At 54.6% G+C, this 20390-nt stretch overlaps 1 protein-coding gene across 2 annotated transcripts in view; it reads left to right on the forward strand.

The window, feature by feature from the left end:
- Window positions 1-20390, forward strand: part of STX1A (syntaxin 1A) — a 64315-nt gene continuing 43925 nt past the window's right edge. For both annotated transcript variants that reach the window (XM_068154504.1, XM_068154505.1), the window contains exons 1-3: window positions 1-86; window positions 14732-14809; window positions 15980-16079. In XM_068154504.1, coding sequence (XP_068010605.1) covers window positions 57-86; window positions 14732-14809; window positions 15980-16079 — 208 coding nt within the window. In that variant the 5' untranslated portion in view covers window positions 1-56. The remainder of the gene's footprint in view (window positions 87-14731; window positions 14810-15979; window positions 16080-20390) is intronic.

Raw genomic sequence — 20390 nt, forward strand, 5'->3', positions numbered from 1 at the left:
TCCCCCGCGCGGCGGCCGGACCCAGCGGTGGCGGCGGCGACGGCGGCCGGGGCACGATGAAGGACCGGACCGGGGAGCTGCGTGCCGTGAGTAGGGGACACCGACCGCGGCAGGGGAGGAGGGGGGTGGGCAGTGTCTCTCTCCGTGCTCGATTACTGCCCGGTGCCGCCTCATCGGGCCCGGGACCGCCGTGCCCCCGGAGCGGCGACGGCGGCGGGGGAAGGCTGGGCAGGAGAGGAGGGGTGGGGTGGGGTGGGCTGGGGCTAAGCCCCCCACCCCTAGTCCCCGCGAGCATTCTGGTGGGAGCGGGGCTCGCTGGGCTGCATCTCCCGCACCGTTCCCTGCGGGCCGCTCCTGCCCCCCTGGTGCCCCGCTGCTGCGGTGCTGGGGCGGGCGGGTGCTGACCCCGGGGGACACCCCCATGTTCTCCGGTGCCCGAGGGGCCGAGCCGGCTGCCAGCGAGCCCAGCTGGGATAGGGAAAAAAAAAAAAGACAATAAAGGAGAAATGTTTCTTTTTTCCCCGGAGGAGGGAGGGCGGGCAGCGCCCGGCGGGGATGCTGCGGCCGGGGGATGGCCCGTGGGCATCCGAGCCCTGCCGGTGCCCACCCGGTGCCGGCTCCTAACCCGCTCTGCACCCATTTTGCTTTTTCATCCTCTTGGCGTTGCTGATGTCATCTGGCCTGGGAAGAGCCCGGGGCCGCGCAGCCCTTCGGGTGCTGCCTCGCCCCGGGCACCTGTGCCCGAATTTTGCCCGGTACCGTCCCCCCGCTGCCCCTCCGCCACCGGGACCCAGCATCTCCGCTGCAAACGGCCGCTTGGCTCCCGGTGCTGTGCCTGGGGAGTGATGCCGAGGCCGCGGGGCGGAATGGGGACGCCGTTCGCGGCTACAGCCAGATCCAGGGGAACTCCCGGGCCCCGTGGCCTCGTCGAGGGGACACCCACAGACCCCCCGGAGACACCTGTGGGTCACGGCAGGGTTTAACTGCTGGAGCACAGGCAGTAGGTTCGATGTCCCTTTGCTGTCTGTGTCCCTCACCGCGCCGGCTAGGGGCCGCGGTCAGGACCCCCGTGGCTCACACGGGAATGTGGGGTTGGGCTCTGGAGACAGGGAGCCCGGGAGGGTGGGAGCCTGGGATCCCAGGGTGCTGCTCCACCATCCAGCCTGCAGTCCGATGCCATCCCACCAGCCCTTCCTTTGCTGCTTTTTCGTGTTTCTTTTAAAAATGACTTCACGCCTGGGTCTGCCGAGGTCCCTGGGTGCCGAATTGGGGGCGCATGAAGCAGGGGGGGGAGTGAGGGTCTGCCTGTGCCGTCTGTGCCCCGTCCCAGGGAGGTGACCCAGATGTGGAGTACAGGGATGTCTATGGGTGCTCAAGCTGGATGATCCCCGCAGAGAACCACCCCCCTGCAATCCCCCCGGAATCGCTTCAGCAGGGAGTTTGGCTCGGTCTGGAAAACGCCAGGAGGACGGAGCTGGGGTGACGCCAGCAAGGGGCTGAGGGGGTGGCTGTCACTGGTGAGGGGGTGGCTGTCGCTGCTGGAGGAGGAAGGGGCTATTTAAAGAACAACTGCACCCTCCCCGCTCTGCCTGGGCGCCTGGAAAGCACCCAAACAGGGGCCTCTCTCTCCACCAACAGCGCAGGCTGTGGAATACGATTGGAAAAGAGGCTTTTTAATAATAATAATAGCAAAAAAAACCAACCCACCCAGCCCCATGGATGTCCTTTTGGCAGCTGCTGCTGGCTGAGAAGTGATGCCGTGGAGTATTTTAATCTCTCTCTGTTCCTTTAAATATGTCCTCAGGAGAAAAAAAAAAAATGAAATGTGGGCTTTTGTTGGTTTGTTTTTGCTTCACTGGTGCTGATGATCCTTATTCATCAGCCTCACGCTGAAGGGTGCAGCATCCTCCCCCTCCACCCCGGGCTCCTCGCTGCATCCAGGGGCTTCTGGGATTAGATGTCTTCTGGTCTGGAGCATCCCGACGGCCTGGAGTTGAATGGGTGCCGGTGCCAGGGCAGAGCCACGTGGGGAAATGTAGATTTGCAGCCTTGGTGGTGGTCTGAGGGGAGTGAGATGCTGCAGGGGATGGTGTATAGGGAAGGGAGGGGTTTCAAAGCCGTGTAGATATGGCTGTGGGTTAGCGATGTTCTGGCAGTGCTGGGTTAATGGTTGGACTTGATGATCTGAGAGGGTCTGAACGCACAAGATTCTATCATTTGGATAGAGGTGGTCGTTTCTCTGCACACCATTTGATGGAGTTTGGGTTGTTGTTTTTTTTTTTGAGGCAACTGATGGGATTTATAGGGAATTTGAATCCAAACCAGGAAAAGTTGGGAAAGGTAATAGCCGCAGAATATCATCATCCCATTGGAATAGGTTGCCCAGGAAGGTGGTGGAGTCACCATCCCTGGAGGCACTCAGGAAACGTGGACATGGTGCTTTGAGATGGGTTAATAGCCGTGGTGGTGTTGGGTTGCTGGTTGGACTCAATGATCTTAGAGGTCTTCCAGATGAAACAATTGTATGTATGAAGGCTGGGGCTTGGGTTTTCAGATAGCTTCCTTAATAGCCTGGGCCAGTTTCTTCCTGATTTAATAGAGGGTTTACATTCTGCCAGGGATGCTAAGGGAAAAAAAAAAAAAAAACAACAAAAAGAGAGAGAATTAAACAGATAAATAAAAGCTGGCATTAGTGGAGCCAAGGAGGGGAAGCAGGGCTTGCACTGCTGTGCAGTACCAGGAGCTTCACGTCTTCATGGGGGTTTTAAAGTGGTACTTGAAATTCGAGATGCTAATCCTGGGTCTTTACTGAACCTTGGTTGCTTTTCAAACACTTGAGCTTATCCAGTGCCCTGGGGATGGTGGTGCCCCCAGGCCTGCTCTGAACCAGGGATAGGAAATTTAGCTTACAGGGGAAAAAAAATGTCCTCTTGTTGTAGAAGAAGGGCAGCAGAGGATTGGTCATGAAAGATGCTCAGAATGAGACCAGCAGAGCTTTCCTCCCTCCTGCTTGTCGGTAGGTGCTACAGCTCTGGCCATGGGTGGTGTTTCCTGCCCATCTGGAGTGGAGCTGGAGCTAATCCCCTTCTCCAAAACTCCCCAAAGCAGGCACTGCTGCTGCAGTTGTACCTCTGCAGTGCTGGTGACAGAGCAGGGATGGGACGAAAATTACCCCCAAATTACTTTGCTTTTTGGGACAGTTTCTAAGCTGTGCTCCAGGCACCTGAAGTGGCTTTGTTTAGGCTCTACTTGTGTTGTGTCCTCCAAAGCTTGAGGAGAACTGGTGCTGAGGGTGCGGCATCATGAAGAACCACCAGCTGCTGTGGCTAGAGGAAGAGCCTGAAGCTCTGCTCAACTCAACTCACAAGGACTCTGCTGTCCTGGCTCAGTAGGGCACCACAACCAGGGTGCTGTGGGGCTGGGATGAGGTGGTGCAGGACTGTGAGAGCCCTGTGCTGCTCTGTCCTGCCTGGGAGGTGACAGCTCAGTTTGGGTGAGATGTCAGGATTTCCAGGGTGTGAGACAGATCCAAAGGGCAAAATAATTATGAATGATGCTTTGAGACTGAGAGGGAGGAGGTGAGAAAGATGTGCAAGTGTCATAGGATCACAGAGTGGTTTGGGCTGGAAGGGACCTTCAAAGATGATCCATTCCAACCCCCACTGCAGCAGGCAGGGACACATTCTGTTAGATCAGGCTGCTCAGAGTGTTCAACCTTCCAGGGATGGAGCATCCACAGCTTCTCTGAGCAACCTCTGCCAGTCTCTCCCCACCCTATGGTACATTGCTTCTTTATTCCAACCTAACCCCGCCCTCATTCAGTTTCAAACTGCTGCCCCTCCTCCTGTCACTGCAGGCCCTGCTCAAAAGTCTCTCCTTTCCTGTAAGCCCTCTTGAAGTATTGAGTAGCTGCAGTAAGATTTCCCCAGAGTTTTCTCCAGCCTGCACAATTCAAACTCTCTCAGCCTTTCTCCATCACAGAGGTGTCCCAGCCTTTGTACCCTGGCTCTGCCAGGTCTGTCTTGTGCGGGAACCCCAGAGCTGAAGAGTTCTCCCTGGGGGTTTGAGGAGAGTGAAGGAGCCAAGGAGCTGCTGTCCTTGACCTGCTGGCCACGTGCTGGTGATTCAGCTCAGGAGATGCTTAGCTTTCCAGGCTGCAAGTGCATGTTGCTGGTTCCTGTCTTATTTTCCACCCACCAGTATCCCCCAGTCCTTCTTTGGAGAGTGCTCTCTATTCATCCATCCCTTCTTCCCTCTCTCTGTGCTGGTACCAGTCTGTGCTGGTACTGGGGATTGCTCCAACCCAGGTACAGGATTTGGCACTTGATCTGGCAGGATTTCATGAGGTTCTCATGGACTCACTCCTCCAGTCTGTCTGGGCTCCTCTGGGTGCCACCCCTTCCCTCCTGTGTTATCGACTGCACCACTCAGCTCAGTGTTGTCGGCAAACCTGCTGAGGCTGCGCTCGGTCCCACTGCCTGTGTCGATGAAGTTGCTGAGCAGGCTGTGGAGGGAGCATTTGGCAGTCCCTGGTCCCAGAGTGCCTTCTTTCCAGGAAGACTCAATTCCCTGTGCTGGCTCCTCATTGCTAGAGCAGTGAGATGATGCCAGGGTGCTCCAGAGTGCTGTCAGATGCCTGCCTGGGCCAGGAGTGTGTGTTTCAAGGGGACGTGGGCTGGAGGGGCATGAGGAGTCAGTGACTGGGTGGACATGGGTTTAGGGTTGGTGTCACTGGGGGAACTCCATGAGCTTGATGTTATCAGCCATTAAGAGAAGTGACAGAATGATTTCAGGAGGATGAGTCTCTGCTGTCAACATTTCATACAGCCAATTAGCAGAACTTCCAATAGTTATTGATCTCTGGTGACTGTAGCAGACGCTGGGCTCTAATTAGGCTGGGAAAGACCATTTATCTGTTGACAGATCCTCTCCCCATTCCCTACCAGACAGTGCTTGCCTGATGGTTTATCTTGTGATTACATGATGGAGGTGTTCCTTGAGATGCTAGAGTGGACTCTGCCCAAATGGTGAGTTTGGCTGCTGCAGGGAAAGGTTTGGCAAGGCCATTGCACTTGCAGGACAGTGTCCAGGCCTGGCAGGTTTCAGTGCTGGCAGAAGCTCCCCCAGTGTAAGATGGACCTTCTCTGGAGTGGTGACAGCAGAAGGATGGTTTGGACCTGGAGGTCTCTCTTTGCCTGCCAACACAGACCTTTCATGGTAGTACCAATCATCTGTCTTAAGGCTGGATAGCCATGGAGGTGTTCATAGGTTGCTTGCAACAAAGCAAGTGTGCAAAGTGTTGGCCACTTTTCTGATGACCTATGTGTTGAGTGTTACTTAACTGAGAAAAATCCCTCTGTGACTTGAAGTCTTGCTCTTGATTTCATGTCTAGGCTTTGGCTCTCATCATACCTTGGTTTAGAGTAACCCATGCCAGCAGGAGAGGCACAGGTGCAAAACCAGACCTGCTTTTGCATCTCCCCAGTTTGCAGAAGCAGTCAAAATGATTTTGTGGGGCTCTCTCCTCCTGCACCCATCTCTCCTCCCTTGGCAGCTGTTTCAGGTGCTTTCTCCAGCGATGGTTGTGTGTTTGTGCTGTTGTCCTCCCCAGCTGGCTGAAACCCCTCTCCCCTTCCTGCCTGCCTGAGCCCTGTTTCAAGCACTGCCTCCTGCCCGTGGGAGTTGCGGGGAGATGTGCCTTAAAAATAAAGGAGAGAGGAAGTGAGGTTGGCTCCGGGTCCGGCTCCGTGGATCCACCCTCTTCCCTCCTGCGGCAACTGAGATCTGCAGCGCAGCCCCCAGGACGTGCAGCCAGACCTTAGCCAGCCCCTCTCGTTACCAATTCCATGCTGCCTCTGCTGATGATTTCTCTCTTGGGGGCACAAATGTGAAGTCAAGCCAAGCTGCTGTTTGCAGCAGGAGTTGGGTCTCGTTGATCTCCGTCTGGCCGGCAGGGCTTTTCCAGATCCACCCCCCTGATGCAAATGTCCCTGCTGACCCCAGAGAGAGAGAGCTGTCTCCCTCTCCTTCTTTAACCCTCGCGGTTGCCCAGCGTACTTTCGAGCTCTTCCATTCCCCCCAAAGGGTCACGTAAATAATTCAGGTCCTGCTCTGGCCTCGGCCATGGGGGAGCTGGGGCTGTCACATGCGAGCGGCCGCCGGCGGCTCCGTGTTGTGTGTCCGCGGCCGCTGGCTCCGGCTGCGCTCGGCAGGGTGGGCTGCGATGCTGGGAAGCTGATGTTCTAGGGGCTGGAAGGAGCAAAGCTCCTGGGAGATGCTGTGCACCATGACTGCCCGCGAACCATGCTTGTCCTGACCATCTCTCTGTTGTCAGGGTGCTTCTCCGAGGCAGGGAAGCTGCTTCACTTAGAATCGTTAGGGTTGGAAGGGACCTCAAGGATCAGCCAGTTCCAACCCCTCTGCCATGGTCAGGGACACCTCACACTAGATCACATTGCTCAGAGCCACATCCAGCCTGGCCTTCAAAACCTCCAGGGATGAGGCTTCTACCACCTCCCTGGGCAACCTGTTCCAGGGTCTCACCATCCTCTTGGTGAAGAATTTCTTCCTAACATCCAATCTGAATCTCCCCATTTCTATTTTTGTTCCATAACCCCCAGTCCTATCATTACCTCACACCCTAAGAAGTCCCTCACTTGCTCCATTGTGGTCCTGCTGAGTGGGACAGGGGGTGGCAGGAGTGAGTTCTTGCTCCCTGGGGTCTGCCAGGCCTGTCAGCCAAGCTTGGTGTAAGATAACAGAGGTGATGTGAACACACACCACCTGCCTTGCGTGCCCTCCCTCTGAGATGGTCTTCTGCTGGCCAGCAGTTGTGTGGTCCTGGGTGTCCCAGTGCTGCAGGGATGCCGTTAGCGATGGGCACACACCCAAGGAGAGCAAGCCAAAGAAAACTTAGCACTGAGAGGAGCCTTTGATGTACTTAAACACAGCAGTGTGCAAAGCCCAGCCTCTAGGTCAGCTCTGGGTGGTGCGCTTCATGTCCTCTCTCTAGAAGGAGACTGGGGTTGGCACCAGGGGTCTGTATCCTGTGAGGGAACAGAACAACAACAGGACTGGTTAGGGTGTCAGGGAGTGATAGGACTGGGGGGAAGGGGGAAAAACAGAAATGGGTAGAGTCAGATTGGATGTTAGGAAGAAGTTCTTCCCCATGGGGGTGGTGAGACACTGGCACAGGTTGCCCAGGGAGGTGGTGGAAGCCTCATCCCTGGAGGCTTTTAAGGCCAGGCTGGATGTGGCTGTGAGCAACCTGCTGTAGTGTGAAGTGTCCCTGCCCACGGCAGAGGGGTTGGAACTGGCTGATCCTTGAGGTCCCTTCCAACCCTGACAATTCTATGATTCTACGACGATTTAGAGGACAGATGCGCTCAGAACCCATCAGCACCAACCTCAGAGGGTGGTGCTGAGCCCCAGGGTGCCTTGATGTCTGCTGGGGAGCTCAGGGTCTGATGCCATGGGACCACAGTGGTCCTGCTGAAGTCCACCTGGGTGCAGAAATACTCTTTGCCTCCTGGAACCTGGTGCCACGCTGTGAGCACCGAGGAGCACGGAGCTGTTGTGTTCACAAGCCACATGTGTTGGCTGCATGTTGGACATCTGAGGAGGCTCCAGCCCAAGGGATTCAGCCTGGTTCCCATTGTTTTAATTGCCAGTATCTCTGTCTTGGTGCGAGCTGCTCGGAAGCTGTACAAATGTTTGTTTTGCTCTGGACCTCTCCCCCTCCCCTCCCCCCCTCCCTCCCTTAACAAGATTTCTCAGGAAATATGCAAAATTATCACTACAGGCAGAACATGTACAGTAAGGCTCATTAAGCTAAGTACTGTGATAAATTGCTGCTTCCAGAAAATTAGGTATGTTAGTAAAACCCAAGGAGAGCCCAAGCCCACGTGGAAGACCCAGGAAGACAAAGTGTACAGTGATGTCCTGGCTTCAGGTGGCTGGAGGGTGACCTGAGCAAACCTGTGGCAGGGGAGAGCTAGATGTCCTTGGAGCATGCAGCCTGCTGGGTTATCATTGGAGGTGATGGCATGCAAGTGGAGAAGGACAGTGTGGGAAATGGGAACAGGGCAATGCTGTGTCAGGACCAGCCCAGGCATGAAGCCAATGGCACTGTCTTTACTTAGGAGAAGTATAAATGGAGACAACTCTGGAAGCACAGGCAAAAGGCTTTGCTGAGCTGGAAGGTGAGGGGAGAGGGCAGGGGTGATATGTCACAGGCTGGCTGTGCCTCTGCCTTCAGTGGGTAGCAGCAGGGCAGCTGTCTGAATGGGCTCTGCCTTGTCCCTCAAACTGGGGAGCAGACTGATGGCTGTGAGCCCAGGGCAGGCTCACCGAGTGGTGTGAGTCGGAGAAGGCCTTCCACAGGTCATCCAGTCCAACCTCCCTGCACCAGGGACACCTTCAGCTAGAGGAGGCTCAGGGGAGACCTTTTTGCTCTCTACAACTACCTGAAGGGAGGTTGTAGCCAGGAGGGGGTTGGTCTCTCCTCCCAGGCAATCAGCACCAGAACAAGAGTACACAGTCTCAAACTGTGCCAGGGTAAGTTTAGGCTGGAGGTGAGGAGAAAGTTCTTCACAGAGAAAGTTGTTAGCCTTTGGAATGTGCTGCCCAGGGAGGTGCTGGAGTCACCATCCCTGGAGGTGTTCAAAAAGGGATTGGATGTGGCACTTGAAGCCATGGCTTAATAGTCATGAGCTGTTGGGTGACAGGTTGGACTTGATGATCTTTGAGGTCTTTTCCAACCTTACTGATTCTATGGTCTAGACAAGAGCACCAAAGAAATCTCATTCCCACGTTCCAGCATTCATGACCATGTGAGCAACCTGGTCTAGTGGAACATGTCCATGCTCATGGCAGAAGGGCTGGACTGGAGGCTCTCTGAAGGTCTCTTCCAAACCAACATTTCATACATGCCTCTAGGCACTGTAGTCTGATTTGAAGGACAACCATCTCGTGGATTACCTCCTGGTTGTCACATGTTGGTCCTCTCCTGGTGACACAGCAGCCTGTGTCTTCTTCTACCCAAGGCTTTCCTTTTTCCTTCTTTCCTTTTTTTTCCCTTGGTATAGACCTTGTGGTCACTGGTGGCATCACCAGGGCCTGGTGTCAATCATACAGCACCTTGGTAGTCACCCAAGCTGGGCGGTGATCCTGGCAGAAACCTTCCTGAGTGCTGACCCTGGTGAAGGGTAGAGAGGAGAGCTGAGTGCTGTGGCTGTGCTTCTGCTGCTTGTGTGAAGCTCTGGGCTGCACAGAAGCCCTAACGAGGATGTTGTCATCATCAGAAGGATGTTAAATGAATTTCAGATGAGTTAAGTCTGTCTGCTGTTTTTCACCTGAATTATTCTTTAGCAATGAGTGTAAAGTATTAGCTGTAAAGTGTCCCATACCTTTCCAGCAGATCATAGTCCAGGGGGAGGTCAGTGAGCTCAGCTCCTTGCCCTCTTGCAGGACAGGTGGCACCTCTGTCCCCTCTGATGTTTGTTCTTAATAGTTGAGTGGACTTTTAGGTGCCTGCTTCTAAAACTGAGCTGAAGAGTTGACCAGGGCCCTGATAAAAGGGTTTGGCTTCATGCCAAAGGCTGGTAATGTGATTCTGCAGCCACAAAAGCCAATATCTAAGGGCAAAACTCCTGGAAATCTTCTTCTCCCTTGCATTGCTAGTGGTTGAAATTGGAAATGTCTCCTGACTCATGCAGGTGTTGCTGAAGGCTAAAGTCACTTGTGCCTTGAACTTCTGCTCATCAGGAGGTTGCCAGTGGGACCTGCAGGCTGGTTTTGGTGAATACTGGCACTGGATGTAGCTGAGTTGTGGCTTGTGTGAGAGAAACCTCCCAGTGTGTTGTGCTGCATGGCTGTGCCATGGATATAGTCTGCAAAAAATGCCAAGACTGAGGCTGTAGGTAGTTTGAGCCACATTCTCAGATGGTTGAGTGCCCCAGGGCCTCTCCTGGGAGCAGACCTTCCATCTCTACCCTCAGCCTTCACACCACCTCCTTGAAAACCCTTCAGAGCAGGTTTTTTGCCTCTGGACTCCTGAGGTAAGACTTCATTTGGCTGCTGCAAAATGCTAAAGCAAACCCTGAGGTGTGATGGGCCAACCCAGCCTCCCAGGATGAGGGTGGTAGTAGTTTGGTGGGTAGGAGACCTGTGGGTGCTTTGGACCTTCCTTGTTCACACGTGGAGCTTCAGAAGCAGAGGCGCAGCAAGCTGCCCTTCTGCTACCGAGCATCACAGGGCTGGGCTGAGGCGGCTGCAGGGAGCTGGGCACCCATGTGCTTCGGATACGTGTCCTGTGGGCTGTTTAAGATGGCTGAGATGTTGGTGTAGCTCGCTGCTGAGATATTCTGACCTCGTCCTTCTCAGCCACATGCGCAGCTGCACGCTGGAGCCGTGGGGAGCAAGCTGCTGCAGGAGCTCTCGGGTGCTGACAGCAACACCCTGGGCTCGTGGGCTTGGACAGGAAGAACAAGGCAGCTGGTGTTGGACCCCCATGTGCTACATGCACCTGGCCACGACCCGCTGCTGCTCAGAGAGCGTCCCCCCACGGCGCAGCCTTGTGTCGCGCATCCCGCCCCCGGGGCGCTTTGGGTTCGGTACGGCAAGGGCAGTTCGTTTTGCTGAGCGAGTCAAGCCCAGGTGGCTGAAATCCCTCAAGCTGGGCAGCAGCAGTGCGGAGGTGTCCAGTAAATTGAAAAAAAAGGAAAGGAAAAAAGCCAAGAGATTCAGCCTGGAAGCGAAGCTGGCAAACAGCATCCTGCAGCTCCTAGGCATGAGGCTTCTTTTTTTTTTTGGCTTAACTAAATGGTCCTTAAAAGGGAGGGGGGCTGGGGGTGGCAGCTGTTGTGGCTTTTTCCTTTCGTTGTGCTTTATGTGAAGCTTGCCTTATCTCTGGTGGGGACTGGAGGAGGGGCTGGGGCTCGCTGCCTGTTTGTACGTCCAGGCTTTTCCTAGGAAGGCACTGACTCCCGTGCCTGTGCCACTGGAAGCAGGATAAGCCCCGGGAGCAGCATTGGTCCCCTGGGATACAGAGGTGCCCAGTGGTAGCCGAGTCCATCGCTCCTCTGCTCTGGCTCTGCTGCCTGTAGTGGCTCGGCAGATGCATCTGGATACGGTCAAATACATCTGCAACGCTAACAGAAGAGGGCAGGAGCTGAAGCCTGCGTGGAGCCACTGCTGAGATCACAGCGAGCTCGCTACGCCCTGCCGCAGCTCGCCCAGCCTCTTGCTTTCTGAGCTTCCAGGCTTTTCCCTTGGTTCGTGCTCCTCTGCTGTCTTCCAGCAAATGCCTGCGAAGGGAAGAGGGCTGGTCTGAGCCAGAGGGATGTCATCTGCTCCGTAATGAATTTATTAGCAGTGTGCTTGTTGCAAAGCCGACAGAGCCGGGATGCTCCGGCGCTCTGGGCTCCCTTCCCATCCGCTGCTCTGCTTCGCCCGGGGAGTCTTGCAGCTCAGCTCTGCCTCCTCTTGGGACTTCGGCCTTTGTGGAGGGCCGTGCTTAACCCTATGAGGACCTGAAGGTGCTGGAGTTGCTCTGGCTGACATGCACTCCCCATCCCATTCCCTGCCTTCAGCAGCACTGGGGAAGCAGCAGCCCCCAGAGCCATCCCCGGTGCCAGCACGCTGCCCGCTGGGCTGCCCACTGCTCGGTCTCTGGCAGGCTGGAGAAATGAAAAACACTGCCAAGGAAGGGTTGTCTTCGCCTGCCCTCTGTGTGAGCGCTGGAAGCCTGGAGGCCCAGAGTCCCTGGTGCTGCCTGAAAGTGCCCAAGGCAGGAGCAGGTGTTCAGGGAGGTTGATCAAACATCTTCTGCTCTGAACATGCTGGTGAGGTGCCTGCTCCCTGTGCCAGTGACACAGGCAGAGATCAGCACTGCCATGCAGTATCTATACACATCCAGTGGGTCACACCAGTGACCCCCACCAAAGTTGCAGGGCAGTGGAGCTGCTTGCTGGCTGTTTGTGTTGATTAACTCTGGGCTCCTTGCCTGCTCCTTACTAGTTCTAGAGCTGGTCTCACCTTAGACACTTAAGAGTTGCAGCGCTTTGCTCTGGCTCTGCTTCCTCTCTCCCTCTAAGGAATCTTGGGGCAGCCTTTGCTGCCTGAGGTTGCAACTCATGAGATGTGCTGGCTGGATGCATGGATGGGTGTTTTGGCAGCTGAGGAGCACCATAAGGATGGTGTGCCTGGCATGCTGTGTGGCATTGGGAGTGCATGCCCCTTGCCTGTTGCTCTGAATTGTTTGCTGCTGGTGCTGAGCAGCACCAGCAGGTAGCTTTGACCTACAGCAGAGCTTTCCATGTGGCTTTGAACATCTGGGATGCTCCTAGCTGTGTGAAGCCAAAATGCTGTTGGACACTTTAGGTTTCCTAAGGAAAGGCATTTTGGTTTCACTTCTGTTCTGGCAGCAGTGTATGGGAAGACACTTCGAGGTTGGGGGATGAAAGCAGCTTCAAAGGCCAGCATTGTGCTGAGGCTGAGCCCTGAGATGCAGTGGGATGAAGTAACAAGAGACAGGACAAGAAGAAATGGCCTCAAGTTGTGCTAAGGGAACTTTAGGTTGCATATTAGGAAGAATATCTTCATTGAAAAAGTTATCAGGCTTTGGAACAGCTTGCCCAGGGATGTGGGGGAGTCTCCAACCCTAGAGGTATTTAAGAGTCTTGCAGACATAGTGCTTAGGGATGTGGTTTAGTGAAGGACATGTCAGTGTCAGGCTAATGGCTGGACTCGTTGGTCTCAGAGGTCTCTTCCAACCCAGGCAGTTCTGTGATTGTGAGGTGCTGAGAGCAGGAGATCTTTCAGTGCTCTGCGTTCCAAGAAACTGTGCCTGCCTGGTGGCATCAAGGCCTGGTTAGCCCTGCAGCTCCTGCTGCTGCCGCCTCCGTGGTGCGGGGGTGTGCGGGGCGCTGGGCCCAGGCGGTCAGCCTGACTCCGGCCATCGGCAGCAGTGTGGTACCCAGGGTATTTCCAGTGACGTGGGTTGGACAGATGGTGCCCTTCTCCAGCCCAGAGTGACATGTGCCCTCCTGATCAGCAGGCTCCAGCCTTGTCATTTCCTCTTCGCAGGGTTCCCGGCTGGGCTTTTGTGCCGCTCGCACCGCACTCGGTGCCTGCCCTAAATAAGCATCGTCCTGCCCGGGGGGCAGCTGCCTTGAAAATAGAATTGTCTCCAGCAAGGCTGCCTGTGGCTTTGGCAGAACCTCTTTCCCTGGGTGGGGGTGGCTTGCCTTCCTCTGGGATTTCTGGATTATAACCAATGGCAGGGTCCGGTGAGCAGCAGGGATGGGACCAAGTGGCTGTGTGGCATCTTGCGTGCCACGAGCCAGAACCTGTTTGGATGTGGAAGGGGTGGGCAAGAGGTAGCCAGGAGATGGGCATCTTTGCTGGTGGCGTGCTGACCTGCTGCCTTTCCTCTGCTGCCAGCTCTTTCTGGCCTGTGTGCTCATGGTGAAAGGCAGTGTTCAAATAAATGCTGGGGAGTGGTTTCCTTGCCAGCTTCAGAACAGGGCTCAAAATGCCTACAAAGATCCTGCCACAACAACAAGGCTTGGGACAAGTTGTGGCAGAAGTGCGTTTTCCTGTGCAAGGAAGTCCAATCTATCACCCAACACCATCTAATCAGCCAAACCGTGGTGCTAAGTGCCTCATCCAGTCTTATTTTAAACACTTCCAGTGATGGTGACTCCACCACCTCCCTGGGGAGCCCATTGCAATAACGAGCAGTGGCAGGGCTGAAAGCTGAGGTGTCCTCTGGTTGACTCTGCTCCAATCAGTCACCCTAGGTTGAAAAGACAGTTTTATGGGGAAGGGTAGGCATTGCAGCTGACTTATTTCAAGGTAAGAGACATCTCTCTGGAGACCACATTGGCCAGCTCTCTGCAAAGGGCGAGGGGGCCATGGGGTGATGTGTGGGACAGCTGTGAGTTGGGCAGAGGCAGTCTGCTCTCTTAAATCTTCTCCATCCCACTGGCTCCTTCTCTCTAGTGAAGATGGAGTGAGAAGGTGAAACTTTTCCACCCCATTAATTTTCCATTTCCCTCCGTCATGTATCTGCTGTGGATAATAATCTTTTAAATGTCTCCTTATACAGAGGGCTGTAATTTGTCTTTCCCCTGTGGGCTTGCATCCTCTGCCTTGCTGGGACAGGAGGTGTTTTCATCTCTGGTGACAATGACACACATGCTTCTGCAGACAAGGACAACCCCTCATTTCCCTCTTGTGCCTTCACTGGCTCTGTTGTGTTTGGTGTTGGGTTTTTTTAGTTCTCTCCCACCTTTCCTGCACTCCACAGCACCCTTTGTGTTTTCCTGTGGCAGCATCCCAGGCGTTCTCCCATCACAGCATTCCTGGTGTTTCCCATCCCTGCTGTTGTGCTCACACAACAGTAGCTGAGGATAGGCTCCTGAAGTCCTCCCCTCCAGCTCTCTGGTAATGCAGAGATGTCATCAGTCTGTGCTTGCCATGAGAAGCCACACTGTGTGGCAGCCAGCTGTGGTGGTGGTTTGCATTGTGCCTTTATTGCTGGAGCTGGTTGTGCTATGCCCTCCTGGTGTCTGCAGTGGTGTGATGTGCTGGTGCCCAGGCGCTGCCTGGTGTTTGCACCTGCTTCTGGGGGCAAGTGAGCAAAGGAGAAAGGGGAGGATGCCTCCTGAAATGGAGCCACAAACTTTGCAGGAAGCCCTTGTTGATGCTTCTCTCTGTGTCATTGCAGGCGAAGGACAGTGATGATGACGATGAAGTCACCGTCAGTGTGGACCGGGACCGCTTCATGGATGAATTCTTTGAGCAGGTGAGAGGTTTCTTTCTCCAGTGCAGCTTTAAATCCAGCTCAGCACTTCCTGTTAGTGCTGGGGCAGGCTGTGGGGCTGAGGCACAGGCTCCACTGCAGTGGTCAGGGTGGGCATGGGGGCCCTGCCCTGGCTGATGCTGCTTAGCTGATGCTTGGGGATCCTCAGGGGTTAAAGGCTCAGAGTGCTGGCTGGCAGGAACCAGGCTTCCACGTGGACCTGCGTCTGTCCTGGGCTTACTGGGCTCTATGGATGCTTTCCTGCACTACCTCCCTCAGAAACCAGTGGAGCACTGGGCCAGATGTGCAGTCAGTGGGAGCCTACCTGCCTCCAGCCTGCTGCTGCAGCAGCCCAGCTCTCAGACCTCTCCTAAAAGCACCTCTGCGGAGTAGCAGTTTCTGCATGGGGTTGATTTAATTTTGTGCCTCTCGTTACCAAACAAGAGGTTGTCTTCTGGCATGTGGGTGGCTGTAAGATCTGCATGCAGATTTTTAGCACACCCTTAACATGGCATGTGTGTAGGGGGTGTTAAAATGTATCTGTGCAGGCAGTGGAGTGGGGAATGAACTAATCTGATGTGCAGATGGAAGAGGATGAGCAAAGTGGTGGTGTGAGTCAAAGGAGAAGACTGAGCTGCTCCTCAGGGTGGGCAGCACAACAGGCAGGGGGCACAAGTGGAGGTTCTCCCTCTTGGCAGTGCTGGTGTGTCTCCCTGTAGTAGAGAAGCGTGGGAAGATGCCAGCATGGATCTGGTGGCAATGTGGCCTCTCTGGTCTGTGGGGTGAGTGTCAAACTGGACTTCTCAGCCCGTGGAGCAAAGAGCCGTTGGGGACTGAGCTGAGGCTGAGCCTGGCTTGTGCAACCTCAGCAATGTTCTCCACGCTGGAGGTGCAGAGTCTGGGAATCCATAAACCTGATGCTAATATAAATAAAAGCCAAATGTTTTTTTAGTATCAAAAGCTACAGAACACAGAGTCTCTGCTGCATTGCTGTCACCTCAGAAGTGGCTGCTGTGATGTGGAAGGTCTGGTTTCAGCTTGAAAAACATTTGTCCAGGAGGTCATTTGCTGTGGTTCAGACACGTCACAGCTCCTTTGGGACAGGGTTGAATAATCTCTCCCCTTTCCAAAAGCCCAGGTCTCTCACAGGAGACATCTTGTCCATCTCCACAGGTGGAAGAAATTCGAGGGTTCATCGACAAAATCTCGGAGAACGTGGAGGAAGTGAAGAGGAAGCACAGCGCCATCCTCGCTTCGCCCAACCCCGACGAGAGTAAGTCAGCTCCTTGCACGTGGCTGCACTGGGCTGGGCCACCTGGGAGGTGGAAAAGGTCAGGCAGAAGTCCTCTTGCCTGCAGGTGACCACGGCTGGAAAGCTGCAAGCTGCCAAAGCTGGGGCAAGGGAGGGCTAAGACCTGCATGTGGAGGAGGTGGATGGAGGCACAGCTGATGCCTTTCTGACCTTGAGAGGTGATGAGAGTCCTGTGAGGCTGCTGGAGGAAAGTTCCTGAAGGAACTCACCTGAAGGTGAAGGCTAAAAAGAGTAAATGTCTGGGTTTGTGCTGGTTGGTTGTTGTCAGGCCCCAGGCTGCTTGGGGAGAGTACATGGATGAGGCAGCACTTGCTGAGCAGGCTGAGTTCTTCTTGGAGCTCACGGTGTGCACTCGTGACCCTGTCCTCTCTGTTCTGAAGAACATTTTGTTGATGGCCAAAGTGTCTGTTCCTTCCAGACCTTGCTGATGTATTGCTGTCTCTTTCCCAGTCTTGAATTCATGAGAAAGGGTTTGTGTCCAGGAACAGAAGTTAAGGCTTGCCAGCACCCAAGTGGTGGCAACCTTTGGGAGTCTGTAGGATCAGGCAGAGTTAGAGCTGTGGGGAATGAGTTCCCCCATTCCCAGGTGTGAGCAGTGCATCTCCTGGATGAGCTGGCACTGGCAGAGCACTTGGGGCTGGTGGGCTTAGCTGGGCTTCCTTAGTGCAGAGGCTTTTCAGCTTTGGTGTCTGCAAACCCCTCTTTGTGGGGATCAGGTGGGGCTGAGGTGCTGAGCTGTGCTGCCCCAAGCCTGTGTCCTTCGGTCTTGGCCCTCATCCCAAGTGGGCTCTCCTTCATCCATCTCCCTCATGGTGCTGGTGGTCACATAGCTGATGGTTGCTGCAGGGCTGACCACATGGGCTGGCTTTGAGCTGCTGGCAGCCCTCCTTGTTGGGAAAGGTCTTGTTCTCATGGGCGACTGCTGAACGCTGCTCATGCCCTCAGGCTGCAGCAGCCCTGGTGCCAAACTGTGATTAGTGGCTGGAAAACTGAGACCAATTCTCTGTTCTCGTCATCTATCTTCCTTCCATCCACTTCTATTTGTTTGCCCAGTGCAATTTCATGTTGTATCCCACTGTGAACTGCTTCTAGAGGTCCCAGGAGGTTAGAATAGAATAGAATTAACCATGTTGGAAAAGACCTTTGAGATCATCAAGTCCAGCATATCACCCAACACCATCTAATCAACTAAACCATGGCACCAAGCACCCCATCCAGTCTCTCCCTAAACACCTCCAGTGATGGTGACTCCACCACCTCCCTGGGCAGTACATTCCAATGGCCAATCTCTCTTTCTGTGAAGAACTTCTTCCTAACATCCAGCCTAAACCTCCCCTGGTGCAACTTGAGACTGTGTCCTCTTGTTCTGGTGCTGGTTGCCTGGGAGAAGAGACCAACCCCCTCCTGGCTACAACCTCCCTTCAGGTAGTTGGAGAGAGCAAGAAGGTCTCCCCTGAGCCTCCTCTTCTCCAGGCTAAGCAACCCCAGCTCCCTCAGGTTGTCCCTACAGACATTTTCTTGTGTCCCTCTCCCTGTCAAATCAATAGGTATTTGCTAACTGCTTGGAAGAGCTTGGCCTTTCCTCAAGTGTCTCAGGCTCTCCCCTCCTGGCAGCTGCTCCTCAGCTAGAATTTACTTGGCCAAGCTTGGAAGTGAGGGATTTTCTCAGGGGAACTCACGTGTCTCAGACTGCTGCTCAATCATCCTCCAGGCACTTTGGGTCCCTGCTTGCACTGTAAGATTTTTGCAGTGCTTCTGTTTGGGTGTTTTCAGGGAAGAGCTGTCCTTGCTTTGCTCCTGGGCTCCCACAGCATGCACCAGGCTGCTCGGGGCTGAGCCACAGCTTGGGCTGCAAAGGGCACTTGTGGCCTGAAAGCATAAAAATCTATTTTAAAGTCTGAGATATGTAGGGAGCAAGATCTGGTGATGTTAATGTGACTTCCAGAAGCATCCAGGGAGTGCTGCTGGGTTTGTTCTACAGCTTTACCTTGCCTTGGTGCTGTAGAAAACTGAGGGTTTCATGGCCAAAACTGGTTGGGCAGCAAAAGAGGAGCCCACAGCGTGCTTAGAAATGAGTGTTCTGTAATGTTGTGGTGTGTCCAGGAGGTGTGCTGGGGCTCATCTAGTCCCACCATGACTTATCCCAACAGCTGAGCCACGTTCCCACAAGGCAGCAGCTTACAAGGCCACCCATGTGTCCTTGTGGACACTGATGGTGTCTCTGATACCAACTCAGCCAGGCCGAGGGCAGCATCACTCCATCTCTGTCTGCTCCTTCAAGCCCTGGTGAGGTGCACAAAGCTCAGCAGAAGTTCAACCAAAGCTGGGATTAACCTCTCTGGAGCTCAGTCCTGTGCTTTGGTTTGTCTTTTGACAGAGGAGGAGGACTCCCTAGGTACAATCCTCCTGGAGCCTGTCATGTGCTTAGCTGGATGCAAGCCCTTGGTGCAGGATCCTGCATGTGCTTTGCTGCTGCAGAAGCAGGTGAGGTCCAGGTGTCTGTGTGCACCTGGCTTTGCCTGGTGTGGGGTGGCCGTGCCGGATCCGTGTTGCACAGCAGGGCTCGCTCCTCCCCTCACTTCCTGCTGATCCTTCTGGCTGCACAGACTGTTCCCAGATCCGTGTTGCTGCTGCTGCCTGGGCTTATTTTGGTGCCCGGTGGGTGGGCAGCTGGCTGGCTTTGCCATTGTGCCAGGCAAGGTGGCAGTCCCCTGCCTGCCTGTTCCTTCGTGCCCAGTTGCCTGGGGGTGAGGAGGGTCTCCACACTGTGCAGCTCCACACTGCAGGGATTGTGGGGGGTGGGCTACATCATTATGGGGTTTGGGTGGGCTTGGAGCAGCTGAGGGGTTGTATTTCTCCTTGGGTCGTTGCTGCTTCCTCCTGTGCTTGACCACAGCTCCTGGTAGCCCTGATCCTAAAATCCTTCCTGCTGAGCTGCTGCATCCATTGTGGCTGCTGGCACTTGGATCTGGCTATTCATCCTCAGCCTTGGGTCTGAGCAGCCCAGATGCTGGGGGTGGCTTTGAGAGGCAAGTCACCAGCCAGAGAGGGCTGAGATGATGATTTTCTTTCTTTCTGGAGGAGCTGGGAAGGACTTCTCTGCCATTTGTCTTCTGCGTGCATCGCATCCCTCCCCGTGGCCACGCTCCGCGGCTCCTTGTCGCTGCATTATGTAATGGATGCTGTTCCCTCAATGAATTGCCTCCAGCAACATAAATCTTCGTGTCTGAAGTCCTGTCTTTCAGCCTGTCAGCTCAGTCCACCTCTGCAGGCTTTGGAAGACACCATAAATATTTCAGACCTGGAAGTAGGTTCTGTTATGGCTCTGCCCCAGCGCGGAAAGGGAGGTTTGGTTGTACGCGCACTTGACCTCCAGGTTCATAATTGAAGCTGTGCAGTCTCGAGGTGGTGGCTCTGGACACCAGGGAACAGGCCCCAGGTGACTTTGTTCAGGCTTTCTGTCTGCTGGAGGAGGTGTGAATTATTTGGAGAGCAGGCTCTGTAATTCCTAGCAGACCATCTCTTGGCAGAGAGATGAGCCACGCGGTCAGGGAGTGCTGCTCACCTCTGTCTAATGCACTGAGGCAGCGCTGGCTGCTGCCAAGAAGGCAATTTGGAGTTGTCCACAGTTGTCTTGGAGCCTAGGCACCAAGCAGGCATCTCTGAGCATAACTTTGCTACTCACCAGGTCCTTTGGATGTGACACCTTTTGAGGTGTGGCAGCTGGAAGCCTGCTTTGCTCAGGAGGTGCTGCTTGGGTGGTGCTGGGAGGAAGGGAGGCTGCAGATGGCTCTGGCTGAATCTACCCAACCTGGGCATTGCTTTCCATGTCCTCTTAGCTCTGTTTCCCACTGTCTAGTAGGGTTTTTTGGGGGGTACATTTGCCCTGGTGCCTGATCCCACCAGGGCAGAGAGGAGGTTTCCTTGAAGAGCAGTAGACAGCCCCCCAGCTCTGCCAGTGCTGCCTGGCATAGCAAACCTGGCGTGACAGGGAGAAACTAGGGGTGCTTGGTGCAGGGATGGGGCTTCCTCTGCCAACCAGCAAGGTCCAGAAGCATCTGCAAAGTGGCTCAAGCAATTTGGGTGGCTTGAGCCTCCTGAGCAAAGCTATACTTAAGATACCCATGGTCATTATGGCAATGCCATGCTGGGCCCGGGGGCTACCTCAGGAGGCTGTGTCCTGTATCACAGAGAGAGGCTTTTCATTGCCCTTTCATCCATTTCTCCACCTCCATCTGGAAGGAGTTTTGTTTCTTCTCCCTTGTTGAAGGA

The sequence above is a fragment of the Melanerpes formicivorus genome, unplaced genomic scaffold (assembly GCF_026170545.1).
Source record: "Melanerpes formicivorus ecotype bairdi unplaced genomic scaffold, bMelFor1.0.p_v2 SCAF_29, whole genome shotgun sequence".
Lineage (NCBI taxonomy): Eukaryota > Metazoa > Chordata > Aves > Piciformes > Picidae > Melanerpes > Melanerpes formicivorus.